This window comes from Panthera uncia, chromosome B4 (assembly GCF_023721935.1).
Source record: "Panthera uncia isolate 11264 chromosome B4, Puncia_PCG_1.0, whole genome shotgun sequence".
NCBI lineage: Eukaryota > Metazoa > Chordata > Mammalia > Carnivora > Felidae > Panthera > Panthera uncia.
The window spans coordinates 131633342-131651331 of record NC_064809.1 but is presented as its reverse complement, the minus strand read 5'-3'; the positions used below and the strand labels follow the sequence as shown (position 1 = coordinate 131651331).

Sequence of the window (17990 nt, the reverse complement as noted above, 5' to 3'; positions counted from 1 at the left end):
TAACTGTATGTGGGTATGGTTAGGAATGTCTACAGGGGTCAGGAAGGGGAATCAGGGAAAAGCAGAGAAAGACAGACAGACCGACAGACATGCACAGTGCGAGAGAACGGAAAAGAAGTCAAAAGGGAGTCAAGCATATATGGGAAGTGAGTAGCAGAGAAGCCAGCGTTAAGGAGGAAGAATCCTGATGGGGAAAACGGAGGTGCCGTTTAAAATTGGTCTCTGAAGCCAAACCACTGAGAAAGGCAAAGATCGTGTATCGCTCTTAAAACTTGTTGAGGCTCAAGTCTTCTAGAACTTAACGCCTAAGGAAAGACTGTCTCACTTGACCAGCACATGTGCTTTTGAGCCAGATACTGGGAACTACGTAACTCGTTGTTTCCTCCTTTGCCTGGGCCAACACACAGTCATTGTGCGCGCCAGAAGCTTTCTTTCCCACTCCTCCCTGTGGATCTGATTTCTCTCGTAATTTCGGTTTGTACTGTCACGTGCCTTGGCTGTGATTTTATTTTAAGGTGGCCTAAAGTCATTTTTGAAAGTAGACTGGGCATAAATCCTAAATATAGAAATGTAGCTAAAGTGGATTAGACTCAAAGCAATTGAAAGAAGTCAGAGAGGGGCAGGATGAAAGAATGAGGGCAGGGGGAGAAAGGGAGAAAATGGGAGGAGAGATGAGTGAGGCGAGGCACGTGTGCAAAGCAGCAGTCTGCAACCACGACAGACAGTGACAGGTGGTGGGGTTTGGACAGTGAAGGCAACACAGACTCAAGGGTAGAGCTCTCTTCTCCACCTCTGGGCACTAAATCTTTCTGCAGAAACCCCGCTCCGGTCTACCCTGCTCTCCCTTGACCTTCCCACCCCTAGGCAGTCCTAGCCTCACCCTAGACTGCCACCCCCCACCCCCCACCCCCGCCAGGTCCAGCTCCGAAGCTGTCCTCAGAGAGTCTCTGCAGTTCCAGTTTGTGGGCGGGTTCAGAGATAAGAAAGAGTTACCTGTGGCTCACCTGCTCCCCATCATTTTTAAATGAAACCTCCCCTAGACCTCTTGAGTGAGGCACACGGCTTTGTTCTGGGACACAAGGAAAGGAGACAGATAATGGACAGCCATGGAGGAACCAAACTTACAAGGGACTTTCCAGGGAGGGCAGTGAAAATACCTCACCCCTGCACATGTATACACACGCGTGCACACACACACACTCTCTCTCTCTCTCTCTCTCTCTCTCACACACACACACACACACACACACACTGTAGACAAACTCCACAAACACCAGACAGGCCTGGGGGACAGAGTAGAAAGGAAGAAGGTGGGTGGTGGTGGTACCGGGATGCGTGTGTGGAGAAGTGGGTATGTGTGATGATATAGAGAAAGGGTCGTCATGGGTTACTGTCGTGGCTTTCCTCTGTGTCCACGCTCACCGGAGGGAGGCCTCCGTTGTCATTAAGCCGCTTGGCCCTGTAGGTCTCATAGTGGATGTTGTGTGTCACTTCCTTGAGGTCCTGGAGGTGGGTCCTGAAGGACAAAGGGTGAGAAGAGAGAGGGATGTGATGAAGGGTGGGAAGAGGAAGAGACTGACCCACATCCGAGGTTAACATGTCACTTCCATGGCCTGGCCCCAGTGACTGGGACCCATGCCAGAGAGCTAATGATACTTCTTCAGCCCCTTTGCTTCATGATGGGAGCTGGAATGGGGGCAGAGAGCTCTGTCAGAGAATCCCGGAGACGGAGGAAGTAGATCTGAACCGATGGCCTCCTGACCCCAAATAAATAAACCTGCCATCCAAGGGAAGGGGTGCATCTCACCTGATGACGAAGTCTCGAAGCAGGGCAAACTCACAGTGGTTGAGGTTTTCCACTGTGAACAAAACAAAACAGGTGGTCACTTCACTAATGTCGCAACCCCCAGCAGATGAACTTCTGTTCAGATCATGTTGGCATTTAGGAGGGAGCCACAGGACACATAATGTATTGTAAGCCTTCCAGAGGTTTGCTCATCCTGGCACTTCCGTGCATGGGATTTTATTCATTGAACAAATATTTATTTATTTATTTTTAAGTAGGATTCATGCCCAGCATGGAGCCCAACGTGGGGCCTGAACTCATGACCCTGAGATCAAGACCCAAGCTGAGACCAAGAGTCAGACGCTTAACCCACTGAGCCACCCAGGTGCCCCTGAACAAATATTTATTGAGCAGCTACAATAATACGATACTATTCTAGACTCTGTGAAATAACAGCTAATAGGGACAATTTTATTTCCCACTTTATAGGAAAGGAAACTAACACAGAGAGGGTCTAAAAATCTGCCCAAGACCTAAGACACAATTCCTATCCTTAAGGAGCTTATAACCTGATTGGAAGACAGTAACACACACAGCAAATAACTATCGACCTATCTTAAAAAAGTGATGCACTACATGATGAATCTAATTCAATACAGATTGAGTACCTACTATCTGCAAATCACTTGCCAAGGACTATGGGGGCAGAAGGGAATTAAGACATGAACCCTCTAGTCCCACAATCTAATGGACAAGACAGACATTCTCATGAAAAGATTCCAATTCAAAAAAAAAAAATAATTAATAAATAAATAAATAAATAAATAAAAGATTCCAATTCAAGGGGCGCCTGGGTGGCTCAGTCGGTCGAGCATCCGACTTCGGCTCAGGTCATGATCTCATGGTCTGTGAGTTCGAGCCCCGCATCGGGCTCTGTGCCGACAGCTCGCAGCCTGGAGCCTGCTTCCGATTCTGTGTCTCCCTCTCTCTCTGCCCCTCCCCCGCTCATGCTCTGTCTCTCTCTCTCTGTCAAAGATAAATAAACGTTTTAAAAAAAAATATTCCAATTCAAGGCAGTGAGAAAATGATATTTAAAAAAAAAAAAATTCCAACACAGGGCCATAGGCAAATGAGAGACAATGTGGTACAATGAGATGAACTTGGTTTGGAAAATGGAATAAATTCAGTTGTGGAATTGAAATCTGGGTCTGAAGTCCCAGTTTCACCCCTAACAAGTCACGTGATCTTGGCCAAGACCCTTAACCTGTCTGAGACTCAAGGCCCTCAGAAGCTCATGTTCTGAGAACAGTCACGTCACCCTGCTCCCTGCAGAAGGTTATCACATTGAAAGAGATCGCTAATGCAATTCTTTGAAAACTTTCAGAATCGCTATTGACCTTCTAGAGGCCCCGTCCATTCATAACAAAATGAAAATGGCCACATCTGAACCACCCTTCAGCAGTCTGTCGGCTCATGTCCCCTTTCATGTGAAAACCTTTCTCTGGCTTTTTCAGTGCTCATTAACCTCTCTATGCTCTCGACTCCTTTGACACACGAGTCAAAGTCAGCGTCTCCCAGTCAGGTGCTAACTTGGCCTTTAATCACTTCCTGCCTCTGAGATTCATCTTCTCAATTAGACAGTAAGCTCCTTACGGCAGGGTCTGGCTGGCATTCAGTTTACATCTTACGTGCCAGGACAGCGCCCTGAACTATAGATGCTTAATAAATAAGCGTAATTGACCAGCAACCAGTTTTTCAAGAAGATGCATTGGATTACCTTCGATGATCCCCCAGGGAGTTTTTCTGCCGAGGACCCGCTTGCCATTCACTTGGTACTCCTTGTCGCTGCCCACCACAGCGAAAGGCATGCTCTCCTGCTGACAAACCACACACATGTGCACGTCAACCTCCTGTGTCGTCTGGGCCTCCAAGGACGGCATAGAGTCTTGGGCCTCTACCCTGGAACTGCACATTTCTGATGCTCATTCAGTGATCCCACTGATGGCAAGGGGCAAGGGCAAGGCTCTTGTCTCCTGAAAAGGAGTCTGAAGTCCTGGGTCCAACCCCTGATTGCACCCCTACCTGGCTGGTTCACCTCGGTAAGTTGGCCTTCCTTCACCAGGAGAACGCTTTGTACTTTTTATTGCTTTAATGCGTTTGGTTTGGCTTGGAACAACTCTGCGAGCTAAGAGAGGATAGAAAGACCTCTCTGAAGTGATACCTACCCATCTGACAACCACGTAACTGATGCTTCACGCTACCTCGCGTGAAACCTACTGGCAGAAGCCCACGTCCGCTGACCTCTCAGAGCTCCAAGGCCACTGTCTGATGTTCGTGGGCCCCTCCGCTCCCCCAGATGGGCTGAATGTTCACCAAGACAGCCGTTTGTTCCCAAATCTGTTTGCCTGATGTGTCCTTGTTACTGGACAAATGAACTATTATGGAAGCTGAGGACGTATGACCGTGGAGAGTTGTTTCTCTGAAACGTGAGTTTCAGAAAGACCTGATAAAGGTGAGCTGCGTTTGTCTTAAGATTGAACTTATTCTCAAAGAAGCAGCCTTGTCTCAATATGGAAAGAATGCTTAATGAATGGGATGCATACGTTTTATTTTCACTTAATCATTTAGTGAAATATTTCCTTAAAAACACTGAGGATTTGTAGGCATCGTTTTTTAAATGATTTCTTCACTTTGATGGGCTTTTCCAATTAACCTGTACGTGTCTCAGCTATATCAGGTAAGGGGCTTCTGGTAGATTATTCACCCTTAACCCAGGAGGAGACACAAGACCATAGCAAGTAAATGATCTGTCTTAGGTCACAGTGGTTAGTAGAAAAGCCCAGACGAGAACTCATGATTATGATGTAAAGTCCCAGAATTGTAGAAGTTTGACATTGAAAGGGACCACGGACATCACATGAAGCCTTAGCATCCCCAGGAGACACCCCAGGGACTGCTGAGAAGACAGTGCTCTGTGCCTGTGTCGCTGAGCCAGAGCAGCTCTGTTTTCATGTTTCATATACAGAAGGTCTGCCTGATGTTTCATTTTTTAAAACGGTTCCTCTAGGGGAAAGAAAGCCTCTAAGCCACTCACTTAGCCTGGGCCCTACACTTTATGGAGGGGACACTGAGGCAGAGCTCTGACTAGAGCATAGACACCTTGGACCCCAGCCTGATGCTCTTCCTGTCCATGCCCTTCCATCAACCACACCCTGGTTTTGCCAGGCCCTGTGGGGGAAGAACTTTTTGGGTGGCCTGGGATGGACACCAACTTTGGCTTTCTGGGTGCAAAGTTCACAGTCCCGGCAAGGGCCCCAGTCCTCATCCTGTCCCATGTCACTTCTGGTCTGGGTCAGGAGAGGTGGGGCAGAGAGTATGAAAGGGGAAAAGCAGGTGGAAAGACAGGAGGGGTACACGGTCCACATCCCACTGGTAACAAGGGGGGCATTTGTGTGATGAACAGAGCCCGAGGCACCCACCCGGATTTTGTCATTCTCCGTCTTGTCCTCCAAATCCTCATCAAATTCCTTCTGTGGGTAGAACTCGATGCCATTTACTTCAAGCTCCTTTCGAACCTAGGGGCAAGGAAGAGAAGCAAGGTAGCCAAGTGTCAGGATAATGCGGGGAGGGGGTGGGGTATGCTCACACAGGTGTGAGTGTGTGTGTATGTGTGTGCACGTGTGTGCTGAAGTCAGAGGGATGAATCAGCCTTTTCTAATCCAGTCATCTTCGAACTCCAAGGCCCTGAGCAGCAGGAAGATCCTAATAAACATGAGCCCCAGTCATACAGCCACTACAGCCCAGCCTGAGCTGAGGAACAGTCTGGGGGTGCAGCTTGCTCATCGCAGGGTCCATAAGATTAGGATTTAGACAAGCTGAGTACAGATTCCACATATTCCTGTTTGCAGGGAAGAGAAGTGGGGCTCCCCACCCTAAGCCTATAGGTCTGCCCTCTCCCCAAGCTCGACTTATGTCTCACCTCCTCCAGGAAGCCACCCAGGACTTCTTCAGTGGTCTACCTGATTGTAATTTTTTTGAAGGGAGCAATGTCTTTATACTTCACCCACATGCCCCTACCTCCAACCCCATGCATCCAGCACAGGGAGGAGCTTACAGAAGACACTAATAAACACTAGCGGGAAGTTAATTAATTAGTTTAGCCCTTCAAGCAAGCTAACATCGAGGAGTGGTCTCTCATGTGTATGGTGGTTTATGTATTCAGCGGTCTCTGCCAGTAAGTTTGGTGGCTGGGAAGAAGGCAGCCTGAGGCTGCAAACTTCTCTGTGTCCACAGACACTGTCAGCCCAGCTTCTTTAATGGCTAAACAGGAGCTGGGTGGGAAGGGGGGTTGTATAATAATCAAGGAGAGGACATGGTTTGGACCAGAGGAGGGGGAAGGGTGGGGACAGGAAAAGGAGGAGGGGCCTTCTCACCCTTTGCTTGAATTCAGACTTCTCCTCCAGGGTCATGGTGTCAGCCTTAGCAATGACAGGGATGATGTTCACAACTTTGCTGAGGTGTTTCATGAACTCCAGATCGAGAGGTCGTAAGCTGGGGCCCAGAGAAGGTGGGGTGTCAGAGCCACCTTGCCCTCCCCCACTCAGCCACTGCCACCACTCCAGGGCCACCCTCGGGACAGAGGGACTGGGCCGGGAAAACTGGCTGAGGCCAAGGGGCTGCTCCCTCTCCTGACAGCCTGCGGAACAGACTCCAAGTCTCTGCCCCCACTTGGACCACCATCTCCCTTTCTCTTCCAATCCTGCCCTACTCACACTGCTCCTTCAGAACAGCTTGCCTGCCGTGGGGATCTTTTTCTTCTGGGAACAGCTGTGGACTGTCGTCTCTGCCTATGTGTCCTTGGGTCACGGTTACTTGTTTATCTTATTCTGCTAATGGGACAGCACTTTTTTTGTTGTTGTTGTTGTTAAGTAATCTCCATGCCCAGTGTGGGGCTGGAAGCCACAGCCCGGAGATCAAGAGTCACGTGTTCCGCCTGGGGCTCCAGGCGCCCCCAGGACCGCACTTTTTCATGGGCCTTCTCCCAGCCCGCACTTAGTCCTGCAGGGGCCCAGCTGGGGACCTTGGCTCTCCTCATTCTGAGGGCCCAGCTCCCCCGAGGCTCTGGGGCCCCAGTCTGGCTCTAGTTCACAGTCCTGGGGACTTACTAAGTCAGGCTGTCTGCTGGCTTGCTCTGACCTTGGGTCCACATTCCAGGGAAGGAGAAAGCAAACCTTTTTATTGAGTCCCTGGGCCCCACCCTCAAACACCTGCTGACTACCTGGTTCCCCCAAACCTGGGGGTCTGCCTTGCCTGTGTCGTCCTCCCAAGAACTGAACTCTGGCCCAGCAGACGGGCTCAGTACTAAGCTATGGAAGGCATGCCTGCGTGCCCACTTGGATCTCTCTATCCCAGGTCCACACTCCTTTATCGTGCTGTCCCATCTGCGACTCACAACTGGACTTCCCAGCATGCTCTGCTCGTTGCCAGCCTTCATCTCTAGACATGCTGGGCTGGCCACCCACCAAATGCCTACAGCGGGGTCCCACACCCACCTCAAACACCCACCCCAATTCAACAACCCTGCCTGCTCCCGTCTTACTCGTCTGCTGCCCATCCCCCACCCCCAGCCTTGGGCAAAGCAGAGATCTACTGAATAAGCGAGGAGCCCTCTGTGTTCACACGTCGACCCCTCTCTGCTGGCACAGTTGTGCTAGAACACCAGTGGGCAGCATGGGGGGCTGGTGTTGGTCAGCTTTACTCTCCTGGTAAGAAAGTCAGCCTTCTTGGGGGGAAGTCTAGGGGATCACAGGGCCATGACTACACTGGGGCTCATCCGGGGCCCCAGCTCAATTCAGGGATTAGTTATCCACTGGAGAATGATGCAAACCAGAGCTAGGTGTGGCCATGGGCATGGGACTGGTACATACGAGTGTCCCGTGGGGGAGATAAAGTAGAGGCAGCAGTGGACACGAGTGTCAGGGATGCGTTTCTTCCTGGCGATGTTGACCTCCTCCTTCAGGAACTTCTCATACTGTTCATTGATGTACTTCTCGATGGGCTCCCAGCTGGGGGGTGGGAAGAAAGCAGACGGATGTCCCAGAGAGACAGGACTTGGGGGCTCACCTTAGACATGGTCAGGCAGCAGGGCCCTCACATCCCTCTCGTTTCTACCTCCCCTGGGGGGGGCCTGGGGTGGGTTGCCCACCCTCCCTCAGGCTCCCACGGACGGCTTTCCTCATCAGCAAGGCTAGAACCCCCATGGAGACCCGGTCCTCTGACTGGGCCAGAGGATCCTGCAGAACCCCGTCCCACTCTTTCAGAAAGCAACACACACTCTCCCCACCTCCATTCCTTATTAGCTGGGAGGCTCTGAGGAAGTCTCTACCTTCCCTGAGGCTGTTTGCTCACAAGTAAAATGGGAGGACCCACGGCTGCCTAGAGGCACGCACAAGAACAGAGGTTTGGACCTTAACATAGCAATGGCATACAGAAAATATTCAACGTGGCAACAACTCATTACCCTGACTGCTGCCAATGTTACGATCACCTTTCTCCTTCAAGGAGCATTCAAAACACCAGGAAAGAGGACGATGGGTCACTTTTCCAAGAAGGTTCCAAGCTGTGCTGTCCAGTGGCCCTGCCTATCCGTGGCAGAACCCAGCTCCCTCACAGAGGAACAATGGTCTCCATCCCTATCTGGGAGCAAACTTCTGCCTGGAACTTCCCATCTACATTCTGCACAGCCCTCCTTGGCTGCATACGCACTGCAGCTTTGCTCGGTGAAGTCCCAGAGGCTCTCTCCTCATAGACATGGCCCACCCTCCTCTCTTCTTCCAGGGCTAAGACACTGCCCACAGGCCAAGCTCTGCCACAGCCTTCAGGTCAACCTACCACCGCTCCCCTTGTTCTGTCCACCCTGCCCTTCGGCCACCTGTAGGTAACCCCACAGCCCAAATTCCTTCTGCACAGGCCTCCCACCAGAGCCTCTTCCCTCGCCTCTTTCTAAAGCCCCTCTGCGGTCCGTTAGTAAGCCTTCCCACTTAACCCCTCGGCATGAAGGGTACAGATGGCTCTCGATGGGAATGAATCTGAACCGTGTTCAGCATCTTCCTTGCAGAGTCTTTAGGGCAGAAATCTCACAGGCAGACATATACCAGTTTTCATTGTTGATCTGGTCTCCGAAGCCCGGGGTATCGATGACCGTCAGCTTCATTTTGACCCCGCCTTCCTCTATCACTGGGGGGGTGAACAGAGAAGGCACCAGGGAGGTCACTCTTCCAGCTGATGCCGGGTACCCTGCTTCCTACCGGTCAGGGAGACCCAGGCTCCTTCCTTCCTTCCTCAGGACCAATTACTGGAAAAGTCGAGTTCTGGGTCTTCCCACCTCCATAGCTCTATTCACGCTGTTCCCTGCACCTGCCGGCCCTCCCTGCTTCTTTCTGCTTGTCTAAATCCCACCCTCGTTTTATCATCCAGCTCGAGCTCCACCTCTTTCCTTTTTAATCCCCCCTCCCTTTTCTAGCCAAGGAGTTGGCTTCACAGACTTCAGACCTCTGTTCTCTTCTGTCTTGAGATTGCCTTTCATTTGCCCGTCTCTCCCTCTCTGGCAGAGACCCTTCTGAACAGCGGCCACAGGGGTCCTGCCCGGTCCTCACCGTGCCCAATAGCTTTGATCTCCACAGTCTTGGGGATCTTCTCCTCCCGGTTCCAGCTGGAGGCCTTGCGGCTCACCTGGGATTTGAAGAGCGTGTTGACCAGCGTTGACTTGCCCAGTCCGCTCTGACCTGCCACAAGACAGGAGGAGGGTGACACGGTGGGGAAGACCCGTGTCCACCTCCTGAGCAGGCCATCTCTCCCATGAGCCTACAGAATTCTAGAGCCTTGATCCAGGCCATGCCCCCAGTTCATCATTCACTGGGGGCAAAGGACTGAGTGGGAGAGAAGGCAGGTGGGAACAGTTCCCTGGTACTAGAGGGGGACTTGGGACATCAGTTGAATTCCACATTCTTTCCTCCTTTCCAGAGTTCCAGGACCACTGGGAAGGGGGAAACCCGCTGTATTTGTCTAGTGTAGTGACATTCTGTTTTGTTTCTGCTCCACTCACGTTTTTAGTCTTTAATAATCTAAATGTCACAGCGGAACTCCTTGGCCCTCTGATACTGCCTCAGTGCATACATAACATCTGCTAGCAAAATTTGCCTTTGAATCCCACAGCCCTGTGAATCCCATGGCAGAGCTCTCTTTATCCCCAGCTGAAGTGCTCCTAGAGAGATTAGCCCCCACCTAATATGTGCAAGGTAGGGCACCTGGGTGGCTCAGTCGGTTGAGCGTCTGACTTCAGCTCAGGTCATGATCTCGCGGTTCGTGAGTTTGAGCCCTGATCGGGCTCCGTGCTGACAGCTCAGAGCCTGGAGCTTGCTTTAGATTCTGTGTCCCCTCTCTCTCTGCCCCTCCTCCCAGGCTCACTCACTCTCTCTCTCTCTCAAAAATAAATAAACATTAAAAAAAATTTTTTTAAGTCACATGCTCTACTGACTGAGCCAATCAGGCACCCCATTTTGACCTGTTTTACACACATCGTGCAACAGCAGATTTCATTCCAAGGAGGAGTTTTGCAACTAAAGGGTACTTGAAAACCACTGGCCCAAGCCGTGCTCCTCAAACTTTTTTTTTTTAATTTTTTTTACATTTATTTATTTTTTTGAGAGACATAGAGAGACAGAGCACAAGTTGGGGAGGGGCAGAGAGAGAAGGAGACACAGAACCTGAAGCAGGCTCCAGGCTCCAAGTTGTCAGCACAGAGCCCGACGCGGGGCTTGAACCCACAAACCATGAGGTCATGACCTGAGCCAAAGTCAGACGCCCAACTGACTGAGCCACCCAGGTGCCCCCGTGCTCCTCAAACTTTTACACACACAAGGATCACACAAGCAGGCCCTGCAAACTGCTGAATGGTGTCAGCATCGCCTGGACGCTTGAAATGCAGGGTCCCGGGCCCCGCCCCAGCCCTATGATTCAAAATCTGCACTTAGGCAGGACTTCCAGATGAATCATGTGCACAGTAAAGTCAGAAGTGCCGGCCTGGGGGCCCCCGGGTGGCTCAGTCGGTTAAGTGTCTGACTCTTGATTTCGGCTCAGGTCATGATCTCACGGTTTGTGGGTTCGAGCCCCGCGTCAGCCCTGCACTGACAGTGCGGAACCTGTTTGGGGATCTTCTCTCTCCCTCTCTCTCTGCCCCTCGCCTGCTCGCACTCAGGTACATGCTCTCTCCCTCAAAAAAATAAATTTTTTTAAAAAATTTTGAAAAGAAGTGCTGATCTAGGGCATCCCTGTGGTATATGCGGAAAAGGACCAGGCTGGGGGGGGGGGGGGAAGAGCCTAAAGCTCCAGACCCAACTGTGCTCCTTCCCTGAACACCTTGGACTGGCCGCGTTTGCTCCCCTGGTTTCTTTACCGACAACGCGGTGGCAAGCGGGGGAGCTGATGAGACCAGAGATAGCAAAGAAAGAAGCTGCATTTCTCATTCTAGCTGCTCAACCGGTAGTAGCCACCAAGACCCATATGTTAAAAAGACTACCCATCAGCTCAGTCCTGAACGTGAGCCATGGCTGATCGGCAGCGTCTCTCCCCACGGCGCGGATGAAGAAGCAGCCCATGTAGCCTGTACGTCTCTCTCATTCCTGGTCTGGTTGTTTTCTGAGGTCTCTTGCTCACTAAGTACTCGAGTGCCAAGTGCTGTGCCAGAATTGGAGGTGGAGAGGTGAACAAGACATCATCCTTACCCTCAAGAAGCCATTTAGCATGAGGAAGACCAAAACATAGTAAGCAGGAGGTTACGGTATGTCACAATAATTGCTATGAAAGAGATAGCCCCGGGGCATTATAGCAGCAAACTGGAGGGAATGTAATCCAGTTTTTCTGCAATCGAGGACTTCTAGGTAGAAGCAACAACGAAGCTGAAACCTGCAGAGTAACTTTGAAAGACCCAGGAGAAGCTGGAAGGGAGTTCTAAACAGAGGGAAAGGCATAGTCAAAGGCTCAGAGGCAGGGAAGAGCACAGCAGAGTCCAGGAAAACTTTCCTCACAAGCGAGGAGGAGAACGCCAGGCTGGAGGTGGTAACAGGTGAGTGGCAGGGTAGCACCCAGACCAGGCTAGGAGTTTAAGTCCTTAAATCTACTGAAGGGTTTTAAGTAGGCTGGGTGACCTGAGGAGTTCTGCAGGTTGGAAAAATTATTCAGTCACTGATGGATAATGGAGTGAAGCAAAAGGAAGACAGAGGACCAGGAGGGTCACTGCCCCTCAAAGTGTGGCCTGGGGGCCGAGGTCCATGAACCATTTGCTACTCATTCTTGAGATAAGAAATTTGCACCAGAAAGTAAATTGACCTTAACACGAAGCACACTGTTTAGTTCAGTTGATGGGGCATTTTTCCATTTTTTTTTTTAACATTTATTTTTGGGAGACAGAAAGAGACAGAGCACAAGCAGGGGAGGGGTAGAGAGAGCGGGAGACCCAGAATCCGAAGCAGGCTCCAGGCTCCCAGCTGTCAGCACAGAGCCTGATGCGGGCCTCGAACCCACGAACAGCGAGATCATGACCTGAGCCAAAGTCAGACACTTAACCAACTGAGCCACCCAGGCGCCCTTCAGTTGATGTTTTTTATAGCAAGACTTGTCAGATGATTTAAACTCCAGCCAGCCCCTTATCTCTGAGCAGCACTGAGTCCAGTGGCTGTGGCAATCCAGGTGGGAGACCTAGTTCAACAAAGAGTGGTCACAGTGGAGATGGAAATAAGTCGACAGACCTAAGGGAGATTCACAAGGCAAAACTGACAGGTCTTGATGACCGATTGGACTGGGGGAGAAAGGAGAAAGAAAGATGATGCCCAGGTCCCTGTTTCAGCAACTGAGTGAATGTCCTACTGATATCAGGCAAGGGTCCCTTCCTGCTCTTACATTCTGTGACCCAGCGACACTACTCAGTGACCAATCAATGTCCTGGAAATTCTCTTTAAACCTTAAAGTACTACAAAAGAGCAGAAACAAGACCACCCTCGGGGTGCCTGGGTGGCTTAGTCAATTGAGTGTCTGACTTTGGCTCAGGTCGTGATCTCGTGGTTCGTGAGTTCCAGCCCTGCATGGAGCTCGCTGCTGTCAGCGTAGAGGCTGCTTCGGATCCTCTGTCTCCCTCTCTCTCTGGCCCTCCCCAGCTCATGCCTGCTCTCTCTCACTCTCGCTCTCAAAAACAAATAAACACTAAAAAAAAGAGTAAGATCACCCTCTATCTGACACCAGCGGGAAAGGACACTGATGATTTCCCCACGTCACACACCTGAAAACAGGCTGAGCGTGCCTAAGAGGCTGCCTGTGTCCATCCACCCATGACGGGGCCAGGCTGACAATCCCCCCAAAGTTTCCACCCCTGGATCAACTAGTCTTGAGAAGAGGCTTAAGCTTTCGTGATCAGCATCGTGAAATCTTTCCTCCCGATAAAAGCTCATCCTAAGGAAGCCAGGGCTGAGGCCAATCCTAGGGAAAGAAACAGGATCCTCAGCGCTGCCCGCCACCGTGGCCTCCAGTGACCCCATTGCCTTTCATACCGACCACCATGATGTTGAAGTCGAAACCAGTCTTCATGGTCTTCTTGCGCATCTGCTCGATGATGGTGTCGATGCCAATGTAGCCCAGCAGGTTTGAGTTGATGCTAACGGGTTTCATGGGCACTGCCGGCTTAGGCCTGGGCTCCGGCACCAGCTCTGACATGGCTGCGTCCGTCCTGGCCTCCGGGAGCCCTGCAGAGCCAAGGTGGGAGAAGTGGGCTGGAGGCAAACAGAAGTCGCACAGAAGCTACGGTATTGTTCTGTTGATACAGAATTACAAAGAGTTGGGACTGGAAGGGACCTCAGGTGTCACCCAGTGTGGGCACCTCATTTCACGGAGAGAGCGAGGTCCAGGGGGAAAGGCCTTCCCTAAGACACAGAGCAAGTCAGATGCGAGACTGGGATCAGTGCCCAGCCTCTCCAGCCGCTGGGGCACTTTCTTGTGCACTCGCTGCTCCAAAGCATGTCTGTGTGTCCAGTCCCAGGCTTCTCCACCTTGGTCCTGTTGACATTTGGGGCTGGATAATTATTGCGGAGGGCTGTCCCGTGCACTGTAGGGTGTTTGGTGGCATCCCTGACGTCAGGTGTGACAACCAAAAATATCCCTAGACAGTGCCAAACGTCTCCCGGGGGTAGCATAACCCTAGTGGCGAACCACCAGTCTAGAAGATATTTGGGGTTATTCGGACCTGACTCATGCCTCCTCAGATAAAGTGCTAAGACCTTTTAGGATACTGAACCTAACATCTATTAACTGTCCCTGACCTCAGTGGCTCTGTCTTTTAGAAGCAAATAGGGTTACCCCCTCACACCGCAGGAGTACCACCCCTGCCCCCAGCTTCCGTGTCCCCTCTGTTCCATGAGCACCACCGCAAAGTAGGGGTGTCTGTGCCCTGAGGGGTCCCAGACATCATCCTAGCCATAGTTTTAAATCTGTGGAAGGAATAAGTCTCCCCTTTCAACCAGTGGGAAGAGGATGAGACGCAGCCAGATTGGAGCAGTCACTTGCCTAAGATGACGTAGTGTGTTCATGGGATGGTGGGTAGCAAAGAAAGAGGAGGCTGAGGACACAGCCCTTCTCTAGGAGGGAAAGGCCAACATCCCTCCGGGTCTGGCAGATCACAGGTATGTTCACACACAAGAGAAATCTGTGTGTTTCCTTGCAGGACCAATGTCTACCAGGGTAGGCTTCAGTATCGAGCAACTCCATTTTCCCATCCATAAAATGGGTACGTGTGGTACAGCGGAACGAGCCTGGCCCTGCTACTTGCCAGACGTGTGGACTTGGGCAAATCATCCCCTCCCACACCCCCACTGCCCCCGTGAGCCTGCTTCCCCATCTGGAAACTGGACAGGATCATGATTAAGGCTGTGGTGAGCATCGCATGAACCATGATGCCTAGAAGCCCCCAGCACAGTGCCTCACACTCACTCCCAGACCCTCTTGCCCCCTGCCCCTTTCAAGTTCAGCAGCTTGTCAGCAGGGCAAAATGAAGTGGGGCGTGTGAAAGCAATGCTAATTACACAGCATAGTTATTGGACTCCACGCTCCCTTAAGGACCTCTTCCAGCTTTGCCCTTCTGGAATCCTGTGGTTCCTGCAGATTTCTCAGGCTCACAGGGAGAACCGACGGAGCAGCAGATGGGCAAGAGGGGGGTGGGGGGACAGGAGTGCCTCCCTCCCCCACCCCCAGACTCAGCCGGGAGTCTGTTCTCGTACCCCCACCACCTGGCCCTTCCACCAGCCCTGGCAAGACTCTCCCTCCCAATGGGAAACTGTTCTTTCCTCGTCACTCCCGGGCGCAGCCAAATCTGACAAAGCCTGGGGACCTCCCCAGGGCCTGGCGTGGCTCCCTCCTACCTCCTGGGAAGCTGTTGCCAGCCAGGCGGCTCCAGGCAGCAGCCAGATTGGTTCAGCCCTGCAGCAGCTGACTCTCACAGCCTGGCCTGCTCCTCCACTCGCTGCACGTGGCTCCCAGGCCCCCACTCCGCACACCTGCACTGGAGGCCATGCCCCACTTTCCCTGCCCAGCTGCTCCCACGGCTGGCCCAGGCCCCTTCCCTCATGCCTCTACAGCTAAGCCCATTCGGTCTCACAACCTATGTTCTGAGACAGATCCATCCGGGGGCGGCTGGGGGTGCGGGTGGGTCTGTTCTACCAACTTGGAAAGTGAGTCTTGTATTTCTTCAAGGGGGATTTTGTTAGTATCCTTGTAAAGTGTGTGCCCTTAACTATGGCCTGCTCTGCTCTGGCCCGTCCATGGCAGCATTCGAAAAGAGCATTCCCAAAAGACAGACCCTGGTGCCAAGAAGGGGCCGCCTACCAGATTCCCGGGCAACTTCTAGGACCACCAAGCACCTACTAGCCCCCGTGGGCACACCGTATAGAGCACCTGATGGCATGTTACCTCTCTCAACCACATGCCAATCACATGCCAGCCACATGCTAACAACAACGCATCTTCCACGAGTACCGCAAACGTGTGGCGGGTCACTATGTCACGACCTTTGCTGGACGACCCTTCCCCACCCCAGCCTGTGGCCGACTCCTACTCCGTCTTCACCATTGTGCTCAAGGGCTACCTCTGGGACAACCTCTGCTTTCCTCCCTGAAATGGGCGCCCCTGTTCAGTGCTTCCTTGTCCCCCCTGAATACCCTGTATTCGTCACGTTCATTCTTTCCCTCCATCCCTTCCAGGACATTTCATATGCTGCCAAATGGGAGCCTACTCCAGCCAACCCGAGACTTAATACCAAAGAGAATTTTGGACCCCAAACAAGGACCTTGCCCCTGAGGGTCCATCGTCTGCTGAGGGTGCCCGACAGCTCCCAGGAACAGGACAAACACTGCTCTGGAGTTGAATTCTATAGCTCCATCCTCTGCGTGGACAGCTCCCTTGGTCCCACCATGCCAACCCCAGATGGGCAGCTGGCCCAGGCTTGACTCCCACCTGGATGACCCCTGTAGCTCAGTTGTCTCCTCAGGAAAATGGGCATAGTACCTACCTTGCTGGGTTGCTGTGAGCGTTATAAAAAGCATGGACATAAATTACCTGGCACTGAACGTAGGTTAGTTCCCACCCTTCTTCAGGGAAGAGGCCATGTCCCACTGATCTCTGTGCCTCATTGAAACTAGCATAACACAGGCACTCAGCAATGAATGAATGAATGAATGCCTCACAGGGAGACACCTGTCATTTCAGAACCATCACCTTTCTTCTCCCTCACATGCTGTTCCCTTCGAAGAGCAGCTGACCCCCCAGCCAGCAAATGGCTCCTGTGTCGGCCACAGTCAAAGGGGTAGACTCTGTTAAGAGAGACCCTCTCCCTCCCCTGCAACAAGGATGGGGGGAGGGGTTCCCCAAAGGTGGGAAGAGCTCAGGATGAAGGTGACAGGACATAGTTCAAGTGCCATCCTGCCTAGATGGTCCCTGGGTTCCTCCTAAGCTCCCAGCTCTCCGGGGGTTTCTGGAGAGGAAGAGGAGCTGTCAGCACCCCCCACCCTCCGAACCCCCTCCAGGAGCCACCTGCCCCATCGATGCTCTGGGAGAGGCATTGTCCACCTGACTCAGCTTTGAGTCCCCCACAGAAACAGCACCCCCCTCCCCAATGCCAAGCAAGGACCCTGGTGCTTTCTTTTACAGACAAACAAATGGCTTTGTCTTTGTCTGGCCTGGGGACCCCACCCCTCTGTTGGGAAGGTGGCAGCAGGGGGAGGGGATCTTTCCAGAACAGCACCTGCCTGGGGGGCGACGGGGTTGAAGGGTCTCTCCCTCCCTTCCTGAACTGGAATCTTCCCCTGTTCCCAGCCCTAGCAGCCTTCAAGACCCCACCCGCACTGGCAGAGGCAATTCCAGACCGCCCCAGCTCCAGCCCCGCTCCCAGAAAACGAATCACAGAAGATATCTTAGTCCTTTCCCATTCACAGTTGCAAAGGGCCCTGGGACACCCCCTTCCCCCATTCCCAGGCCTCTGGAGGCCAATGAGTTCCCTTGGAGACCACCAGCTGTCTCAGTGCCTCTGCCTGTCTCAGTGTGCGCCTGTGTGTGGGGGAAGGGTCTCTGTGTCAGAGTACGGGTCTCCCATCTGGCTGTAGGTGGCCCTGATAACCTGTGCGTGGTGTGCGTGTCTTGGTGTGCTCTAGCGTGGGGCTTTCTGTGTGCGTCTGGGTCCCCGCTTGTGTGTCCGTGGATCTCTGCATCTCCCCGCGATCCCGTGTGTGCATTTCCTCGGGCACGTATATCTCGGGGTGTGTGCCACCGTGTGTGCGTGTGTCCGTGCATATGTCACCGTGCGTGGGCTCCTCGGCGCATCAACCCTCCCTCTGGCAGCACCTCCAGCCGGGCTTTGCGGGGCCGCAGCCTCCTCCCAGCGGGCGCCGGTGGCCCGGCCGGCCGCCCTACCTTTGGACATGAATCCTCCTTTGTCTCTGTTCCTCCCGGGAGATGCTCAGGGCGCGGGGCTGCAAGGCTGAGCGGGGCGCGGGCTCCTCCTGGGCAGAGCGGCCCCCGCAGCCGGGCCTCGCCCCTCCGCGCTCTCCGCCCACCCGCCCGGCCCGCGGCCCGGCCGCGCCGTCCCTGCGCCCCGCGCCGCCGCGCCCGCCCC

The 17990-nt window shown here is 52.8% G+C and overlaps 1 protein-coding gene across 5 annotated transcripts in view; it reads right to left on the bottom strand.

Moving 5' to 3' along the window:
- SEPTIN3 (septin 3) overlaps positions 1–17990 on the bottom strand; it is a 23648-nt gene that overhangs the window by 1860 nt on the left and 3798 nt on the right. For 3 of the 5 annotated variants that reach the window (XM_049626449.1, XM_049626452.1, XM_049626451.1), the window contains exons 2-10: positions 13387–13578; positions 9442–9570; positions 8941–9022; positions 7714–7851; positions 6220–6337; positions 5266–5361; positions 3564–3663; positions 1808–1859; positions 1423–1516 (exon numbers count right to left, since the gene is read on the bottom strand). In XM_049626449.1, coding sequence (XP_049482406.1) covers positions 1423–1516; positions 1808–1859; positions 3564–3663; positions 5266–5361; positions 6220–6337; positions 7714–7851; positions 8941–9022; positions 9442–9570; positions 13387–13578 — 1001 coding nt within the window. Of the gene's footprint in view, positions 1–1045; positions 1517–1807; positions 1860–3563; positions 3664–5265; positions 5362–6219; positions 6338–7713; positions 7852–8940; positions 9023–9441; positions 9571–13386; positions 13579–17990 lie in introns of those variants that run through there. The other 2 variants (XM_049626450.1, XM_049626453.1) reach the window with 2 other exon arrangements.